This window comes from Marmota flaviventris, chromosome 17 (genome assembly GCF_047511675.1).
Source record: "Marmota flaviventris isolate mMarFla1 chromosome 17, mMarFla1.hap1, whole genome shotgun sequence".
NCBI lineage: Eukaryota > Metazoa > Chordata > Mammalia > Rodentia > Sciuridae > Marmota > Marmota flaviventris.
The window spans coordinates 26935215-26944492 of NC_092514.1; the positions used below are offsets into that span (position 1 = coordinate 26935215).

General features: G+C 45.9%; 1 protein-coding gene across 1 annotated transcript; it reads left to right on the forward strand.

Moving 5' to 3' along the window:
- Positions 1-3538: 3538 nt before the first annotated feature.
- On the forward strand, positions 3539-8705 carry LOC114081038 (transmembrane 4 L6 family member 5-like). Its single transcript, XM_071603260.1, has 4 exons — positions 3539-3810; positions 7134-7187; positions 8156-8292; positions 8499-8705. Exons 1-4 carry the CDS (start codon positions 3640-3642, stop codon positions 8662-8664), a joined length of 528 nt encoding a protein of 175 aa, XP_071459361.1. The 5' UTR covers positions 3539-3639; the 3' UTR covers positions 8665-8705.
- Positions 8706-9278: the final 573 nt, after the last annotated feature.

Consider the following 9278-nt stretch of genomic DNA (forward strand, 5'->3'; position numbering starts at 1 on the left):
CATTTTCACCTCCCACCCATTCACTCCAGAACCCACATTCTCCATTTCTGCATCCCAGTCCTCATGCTCCTTCCTCCTGCACTCTTCCTGAATGGCACTTATCTATGCAATACTCTTGCAGCACCCTTCTGATCATTGGTGGTTTCTACTGCCTCGTGGCTTTTTTCTACTGTCTTCTTCATACATTTCTCAGTCTGGGGACTCCCTCTTCTCTAATGTCTCTCTCAGGTTGTGTCACAGACATATTTCCCATGAATGAATATCCAGGTAGTTGCTGAGTGATCATGCAGACAGGGTATCTCTGTTCAGCAGGGCTCTCACCTTCAGCCATCTCCTAAGTCTCTGGCTACATGCTGTCCTGCCTTGGATCAGCTACATTTATCACTCAGTCTGCTGTGTCCTGCATAATAGAGTTTGTGCTGGGCAGCTATTTCTGTGTAAGGAAAACTCCCACACAGTCTTAGTAGCATACCAACATAAGCATTTATTTCACTTATCTGTGCATGGATTGGTTGGAGATGGGCTGATATGGGTTGAGATCCAACCTGGACCTTTTCCTTGCATCTTGCACCTTTTTCTATCAGTGGGTTAACTCAGGCATGTTCTTCTCATGGCCATGATAGTGGCAAGAGGCAACACACAACATCTCCTAAGGCCTAGACTCCGAACCAGTATCTTGTTAATTATGCCCATTTTATTTTCTGCCAATATGGTTTGGAGGTGTATTCTACCTCTTACTGAGTGGGGAGGTGGTGGAGGGACAACTAAATTGCTTAGTAAAGGACATGTTTACAGGGAGGATTGAGCACTTGCAATGAGCAATTCCATTTTTACTACAGATCATACGGTCATATGGCTCCAGGCATGATGAAACCCCTCAAAGGAGGCTATGGAATGAGAGTCTGAGGTTTCTCAGGGAGACACAAGTTAAAAGACTCTGTTTGCAATATTTCAAAGTAACCACTAGGGCTGGGGATATACCTCACTAGTAAAGCACTTATCTCACCCTGGTTCAATCCCCAGCACAACACACACACACACACACACACACACACACACGATAATAATAAACAAAAATAACTGCTACTTAGATTTAAAATAGGCCTTCTAGGGGTTGGGGTTGTGGCTCAGTTGCAAAGTGCTTGCCTTGCACATGGGAGGCACTGGGTTCAATCCTCAGCACCATGAAAAACTAAATAAATAAAATAAAGATACTGTGTCCCTCTATAACTAAAAAAAATTTTTAAACATCCTTAAAAAATTAAAATAAAAAATAAAATAGGCCTTCTAATAGGGGAATGCAAAATTTTTGAAGGAAAAGGACAGTATATATCAGAAGCAGCATTTTAAAACATCTTAAAAGCATTAAACAAGTCAACAGAAGCAAAACCCAACATCAGTTACCACACTGATTGCCTGTGAGTCAGAGGTAACCTGTCGGGCAGTTCAAAGTATTTTCTTTGTTCATGTGTCCTCTCGTTCTAGAGGTCAATTCGTCATAGCTTTTTCTCCATCCAGCTTCTCTATCTTATAAACAGCAAGAATTCCGCTCAAATTCTGGCATTCCGTTTTAGTGGTAAGATTTCTCCACCATCCATGTTCTCTCTATTGTTTCAAGTGGGCCTTTGGGAGAAGCTATATCAGTAGTCCCCAACTGGCTCCCACTTTCCGTGTGGTACCGCTTTTTATTGCAAGCACTGTGGGGTCCTTTGGTACTTAGTGCTATCTCATCTCTTCCATGGGCACTACCACATCACACATGGATGTGGGCTAATTCTGCCAGGCCTGCACACTCCTCTTTCTGCCTGACAATAAGCTGGGTCTCAGCCCTCACTGTGAATCCTGGTATCTCTACCACAGGTCCTAATGAAGCCAGGTTTTAATAAATTAATCTCTGTATGAAAAAACTACTTTTTATATTGTAGTTGACAGAAACACAATTCAAACCAATTCACATTATCCAAAGGTTCCACATTGGGCTGCAGTTGTAGCTCAGTGGAAGAGGGCTTGCATAGCATGTGTGAGGAACTGGGTTTGATTCTCAGCACCATATACAAATAAATAAAAATAAATGTCCATCAACAACTAAAAAATGTTTTTAAAAAAAGGTTCCAAGTTTCACATGTGAATACACCACCAATGTACAACCACAAAAATGCAAAGTTATACTCTATGTACAATATGTCAAAATATACTCTACCATCACATAAAACTAAAAAGAAGAAATTAAAAAGTGAAAAAAAAATGTTTCCAAGGAGTGCAGAGTGTGGTGGGGCATGCCAGTAATCCCAGCATCTCAGGAAGTTGAGACGAGAGGATTGTGAGTTCAAAGTCAGCCTCAGCAATTGAGGGAGGCCCTAAGCAACTCAGCGAGACCCTATGTCTAAATAAAATATAAAAAAAGGACTGAAGATGTGTCTTAGTGGTTAAGAGACCTTGGGTTCAATCCCTAATAAAAAAAAAAATGTTCCAAGGAGTGATCAGGTTCCAGGCATGGCTGAATCTGCCAATTCAAATGATGTTGTCACACCTCACTCTCTCTCTCAATGGTTGTTTCCTCTGGATTAACTTCCTGCTCTAACAGGAAGGACCTTCCCCAAGGTGAAACAGGCCACAAGCAACCTCATCACCTCAACAAAATCAGAATCTCCTTGACCTCCAGATGGTGAACAAAAACAAGAACACAAATAATTAAATTTTAAAAATAGACTCTTCATGGAACTGGCTTGGATTGTACAAGTATGGCTGAGTCAAATGTTGAGGCCTGAGGATGCTATGTTCTAACAAATAAGGCCTCAGTCTCAATTCTACCCTGAGAAACACGTAGTAGTCTCAAAAGGAGAGAGGATCAATAAACAAATATTAATGAGATGAAATGAAGCCAGGCTCAGTGGCACATGCCTGTAATACCAGTGCATGGGAGGCTGAGGCAGGAGGATCATGACTTAAAAACCAGCCTCAGTAACTTAGCAAGGTCTTAAGCAACTCAGTGAGACCCTGTCTCTAAACAAAAGTCAAAAATAAAAGGCTGGGGTTGTTCCTCATTTGTTAAGTGCCACTGCGTTCAATGCTCGGTACAAAAAAAAAAAAAAAAAAATTTTTTTAAAGAATTTGAAATAAAAACACAGCTGAAGCCTGCTGTCAATCTTTTTTCATTTCTTTCTGGGAGGAACTCTCTATGTGTGACAAATGGAAATGATAAGCCCACTGTACACCTCCTTGTGCTGCCTAGTTTAACAAACATCCCCCTGTCCTAAGGAACCCTTACAACCAGTGAAGAGGCAAGTGGTACCACTCTACCCTTTACAGAGATGAGGCAATTGTGACCTAGAGACATACAATGGCTTGGTTGAGTCTTCAACAGGTAAGGAATTGAAAAGGGATGATGGAGAGGTGTGTGCAGAAAGACGAAGAAGACATTGGCACCAGTGTGTGACTAGCTCCCCCACCACATCATCGCACATCCACCCCCTCTCCTCACCAGCTGCAGCTGGTGATAGGGCCTCCCCTTATCATTCTGATCCTGCCAGTTTCTACCACAGCTTTTCTCTGACCTGTACTCACATTTCAGCCTGTGTTCCTCTGTGGCCAGGAACACTTTCATTTTATTTCAGGCTCACGTTTATACACTGTCTCACCATGAACCCAAGGAAGTGTGCCCGCTGGGTGGGCCTTTCCCTAATATCTCTCTCCCTAGTGTGCATCGTGGCCAATGCCCTCCTATTGGTGCCTGATGGGAAGACCTGGAGCAGTGACCAACTCAGCTTGCAAGTCCTGCTCATGCCTGGCTTCATCGGCGGGGGACTGATGGTGAGGAGTCTATAGAGTACAGGCCAGTCATCAGGGTATGGGCACCACTGAAAAGGATTGTGAATGGGAAGGGAGGGGAGATGAAAAGGACCATGCTCCAGAGGGGTGGCAAGTGCTTGGTGGGGAGTAGGAATGTACAAGGTGCTCCCCCTATAAACTCAGCACTCTGGAGACAGCCCTGGAAGAGCCCCCAAGGACCTGAGATGAATGTCTAAAGGAAGGGGAAGGCACAGAGGGGAGGCTCAAATCTCTAAAGAGCTTCCTTTATGGGTCAAAGCTTGTCCCACCTGACCCTCCCTGCCCACGCAGCTCAGCAGATGTTGGGGACCCCTCACTACAAGGGTCCAAGCAGAAGGAGCAGCTGGCTGTGTGGGAGGTTATCAGGGAAGAGTAATAATAGGCATGGGGAGGTACAGCAGAAAGGTCTGGAGCCAGGCAGTGATGTCACCCATCAGTCACTCTACCTCTCAGCTCAGTGCTGCCCCTCCCTCCTCCTCTTCCACTCACTCTCAGCCCACATTGTGGATGCCCACTCTGTGCTGGGTGCTAAGAACAAACTCAGAAACAGGTCAGTCAGGCAGAGAAGTTGCCCCCAAGGCTTCCTGGAGATGAGGATCTGCTGGAAGAAGTGGAGCAAGACGGGACACAGATTTCTTGTATCTCCTCCTCTTCTCTTTCCCCGTTTAGGGGAAGTTTTAGATGGTTAACCTAGTATAATATTTGTGGGGGGCAAAGTTGAGAGATCTACCCAGCAGAGTTTCCCTCTATTCTGGAGTTGTTTTTTTTTTTTTTAATCAATTCATTCCTATCAGCACAGTGTGAGAGTTCTAGTTGTTTCAAACCTCAGTGGATTGAAGAGATCCCTCTGGTTCTTGTGTGGAGAATGGATAGTCAGACCTTGCCAGCCATAGATGCACAGAGATGAGATTAATATCATGGAGGGAAGACAGTACCTTCAAATAGCCCAGTGGCCATGGTGATGGAGAAAAGTGAGGAGATTTGAGCTATAAACAGTGTTGCCTTCTGAATTTATGGTGACTCTTCTCTTTTCAGGAAGATAGTTAGATGGCAGGAAAGAGGACAGGGAAGCTGACTATACAAAAGGAAACAAATACTTTGACCAAAAGTAAAATTCTCAAGGAGGTGGGTGATTTGTAATTTGTAAATGTGGTGTGGGTGTGTAACTCAGTTGTAGAGCACTTTCCTAGCATGGCAAGATCCTGGATTAGACCTTCACCAACACAATACACACATACACTAGTAAATCCAGAAGGCTATTCTAGGTATCTGTGGATCCTGAATCCTCCCAGTAAGTGACCTCACCAGAGAAGGTAAACAGTGGGGTCAGCATTGGCCCTGAAACTGCCCTGACACAGGAGGAGGAAAGCAAGAGTGCTGGTGGAAATTTGGTTCCACTCATCAGGTGCTTCTCTGAGGTTGCTGGGGATGATATAACAGAACTAAAACTCGCAGCCCCTTCCCTGGAAAAGAACAAAATGCTGCCTTGTATGGTGTATGCCAGACAAGACCAACAGGGAGGGAAGGATCAAAACAGCTGTGGAATTCCAGGGATGGGAGATGAACAAAGAACCTGGCCTGGGCTATGAAGACAAAGACAGGGGTGGAGGCAGAGTGAGGAGCCTCAAAGGATTAAGAAACTCTCCTCACAGTAGACTGTGTGGCACATACCTGTATTCCTAGTGGCTCAGGAGACTGTGACAGGAGGATCACAAGTTCAAACCCAGCCTCAGCAACTTAAGAAGGCCATAAGCAACTCATTGAGACCCTGTGTCTAAATACAAATACAAAAAAGAGCTGTGGGGCTGGGGGTGTGGCTTAAGCGGTTGCGCGCTCACCTGGCATGCGTGCGGCCCGGGTTCGATCCTCAGCACCACATACAAAGATGTTGTGTCCGCCCATAACTAAAAAATAAATATTAAAAAAAATTCACTCTCTCTCTCTAAAAAAAAAAAAAGCGCTGTGAATGTGGCTCAGTGGTTAAGTGCTCTTGGGTTCTTTGGTACCCAGTACCAAAACAATACAAAAAAGAAAAAGAAAATCCTTCCTGCCCCCACCCCCACCAACAATTGAACCCAGCAACATTTTCCCACTGAGCTACAATCCCAGCCCTTTATTTTTTATTTTGAGATAAGGTCTCCTTGTGTTGCCATGGTTGCTCTTGAACTTGCATCCTCCTGCCCCAATCTCCTGGATCTCTGGGCTCACAGGTGTGCCCTATCCCACTTTGGCAACACCAAGGTTAATCTGGTGGGGCATGTATGATGAACTGTGGGGTGCCATGAGCAAGAGCTAAGGGGACTGAGTAGGGAGGCTAAGAACATCTTCCTCATGGAACGTGATTAGGAATTGAATGAGAGAAGAAGGAGAAAGGACTGATAGATTCAGGAGCCATTGAAGCAAAAGTCAAGAAGACTTGAGTTTGGCAAGGTGCAAAAGGGTTTAAGTTTTCCAGCCTAGGTGACCTCGTGGATTATATTTTTCAATTAAAAGGATGAGGAAATCAAAGGGAGATGAATTTGGAAAATATTATGAGGTCACCTCTTATACAGGCTGAATCTGAGCTATAACCAAGACATTTGAGTGAACACATCCTTTGGGCAGTTAGATTTGGTTCTCTAGGCATGTACAGGTAACAGTTGGCAGGGGAATAGCTGATTCCCTGGCAGGAGTGATCTTTCTGTGGGAAAAGTCACAGGAAAAAAAAGTTCAGGGGCTGGATCTTAGGAAATCCCACAACCCACATCACAGCATTTGTGAGCATACTCGAGCATATCCTAGATCACCAGACCTTCCAACACCTCTACCTCTTCCCACTGCTGAAAGCATTTATAGTTAAGGAGCATTTACTCTGAAGCAGACTTGATACCATGCCCACCAGTTTCCATTAAATCCTAAGAACAACTGTATGAGGTAGGTTTTACAAACCAATTTTACCTAGGACAAACTGAGACCCAGAGAAACCAATTAGTTCATTGAGTGAAGTAGTGTGGTCCTGACCTTCAACCAGGCCTCCTGATTCCCAATCAGAAAGGAACCTACCATGTGCCAAGGTTTATGGGGAATGTTTAATATTGAACCCAATCCTCAAGGAAGCTAAAATATGGACAGAGATAAGGTAGGCACATAAATAATGATAAAGTAAGGTAGGGCCCAGCCATGCTCCAGGAGAGGTAGAGGTAAGGTCTTCTTCATATAGTCTAAAGGGCTGAGGACATCATAGGCAACTTCCAGAGGAGGTGGAGACTTTGAGGATCTGGGTTTGGTGCTGGGTTCACAGTATTACAATGAATCTTGTCTCACAGGTTCTGTGTCCGGGAATCACTGTGGTTCTGGCGGCAGGTGGACATCCCAAATGGGTGAGAACCAAATTGAAAAGAGATTCGGCAGGGCATGGTACATACCCCTGTGATCCCAGTCACTCAGGAGGTTGAAGCAGGAGCTTCTCAAGTTCAAGGACAGCCTCAGCAATTTAGGGGATCCTCTCTCATTAATAAGAAATCAAAAGGGCTGTGGATCCCATCCTGGGTTAAATCCCCAGTGAGCCTCCACCCCACAGAAAAGAAAGCAAGAGATTGAGGATTTGGTCTCTAAACTAGTCTCTCCCAGAGCCACAGCAGACTCTACAGAATCCCTAACCACCACGAGTCTCTACTGGCCCTTAGTTTTGCTTAACTCCAAGCCACGGAGATATAGGAAAATGTATTTTCAAGTGCAATTCCACCATACGACCAGCGCACTGGTTTCATTAAAGAGGTTCTTGGCATAAAAGTTAGCTAGTGAGATTGAAATAAACACACAGACTCAGTTACCTTTTTCTATGACCAGGTCGCAGACGGCTCCCCCTCTGGCTCCCACCTCGAAACACCTGGTAGGGCAGCAAGGATTACTCAGGGCTAGCAGGAGAGAGAGAGAGGGAGCATACCAGGGAGTGGCCTTTTATTGGGGAACAAGAAATTCAGGGGAGAATTCCATCCAATGACGGTTGAGGGGGGCAGCACTCCAAGGTCAGGGTCAGTGATTGGCCCCCGGGGTCAGTAGTCAGTCACACCCCCACAAGGACAGGCTCTCGCACCAGGAGAAGGTCGGGAAAGCTCTGACAGAGTTTAGCCAGAGCGCCTCAGACCCAAACCGGGAGTTGCCCAGTCACGTGTGAGAATGGCTCCCCACAGTGCACTGTTTCGGGACGGCTTCCCCAGGCCCCGGAATCTCTATTTAACCTGGCTCCAGAGGAGCTTGGTCAGGTGGGGGGACAGAACTAGGCGTGGTGGGGCCATGAGTGGGGAGGGGGCAGCACTATTCAGCCCACCTTGCACACCCGGTCCAGATTCTGCGTTCCTTCTCCTTCTCGGCCTTGGGAATGCTTGGTGCCATCTACTGCCTCTTCGTCTCAGCAGCTGGACTCCGAATGGGACCCAAGTGCTCAAAGAATGCCAAGTGGGCCTACCACTTACAAGAAAGCTCGTAAGGCTTAGCCTGGATTCATGACCCCCATTCTCTGCATCTTGGTGTTCTCATGCCCTTCCCACGTAGGGCGGGGAAACTGGGTGCCACGTTCCTTCACATGGGTCTAACTAACTCTTTGAAAATCCCGTTCTGCCTGTGCAGGGGACTGAGGGTGGAGTAGGGCACCGCATTAACTCTTCTCACTTGACCCTTCCTGTCCACAGAGGGGCTTACTTGAGCAACCATGAGTACTGGAACTTGTGTGAAAAGCCACCCAATGTGGTGCCCTGGAATGTGACGCTCTTCTCCTTGCTGATGGTTGCCTCATGCCTGGAGATCTTGCTGTGTAGCATACACCTGGTGAACCCTATAATTTTACCCTTTGTCTGAAAGCACATGAAAGTCAATACAAAAATAAAAAGGAAACTGGCGAGACTGATGTTTTATTCAGCACCAGAGGGGCACATCTTCAGGGTAAAAGTGGTGACCCATCATCAGGAGGGACTGGGTTTTATAGGATTTAGACAAACCATGTCATGAGAGGAGTTAGTTTTGGCAGGCCCTTTTGGTGGGAGGGGCCATGTCATGACAGGGGTTTAGGTTGGGGCGGGAGGACAGGTAGGCAAACTTATCCTTCATTCCCAGACTCTGAAAGGGGATAATGAGTTGGGGTGCAATGTCCTCATATCTGGTTACTTCTTGCTGGAAAGGGCGCAGTAGGGGATCCCATGTCAGATATCTGGAAGAGGATAAGGAGGTGGGGGGTATTTTAGTCTCCTACATTGTCCTGGTGATTGTGGATTGAGGTGGGGTGAGTAGAAGGAGGGAACTTACACATATTTGTTGGTGATTCCTTCCTCATGGGGCTCAGGAGTGTCAGTGAGTGAAAGAGAATGACTTTTGCATGTTCGTGGGAGGTGGTCTCGGTTAGACAAGTCACTTTGTCCAGAAGTTGCTTCTGTATAAAGTTTTAAAATCAGGGGAAAAGTTTATTACAAGAACAG

Coding starts and splice junctions, on each gene's coding strand:
- LOC114081038 (XM_071603260.1), top strand. CDS start 3,640: ATGAACCCAAGGAAGTGTGCCCGCTGGGTGGGCCTTTCCCTAATATCT. Junction 3,811..7,133: donor TCATCGGCGGGGGACTGATG/GTGAGGAGTCTA, acceptor CTTGTCTCACAG/GTTCTGTGTCCGGGAATCAC. Junction 7,188..8,155: donor CAGGTGGACATCCCAAATGG/GTGAGAACCAAA, acceptor CACCCGGTCCAG/ATTCTGCGTTCCTTCTCCTT.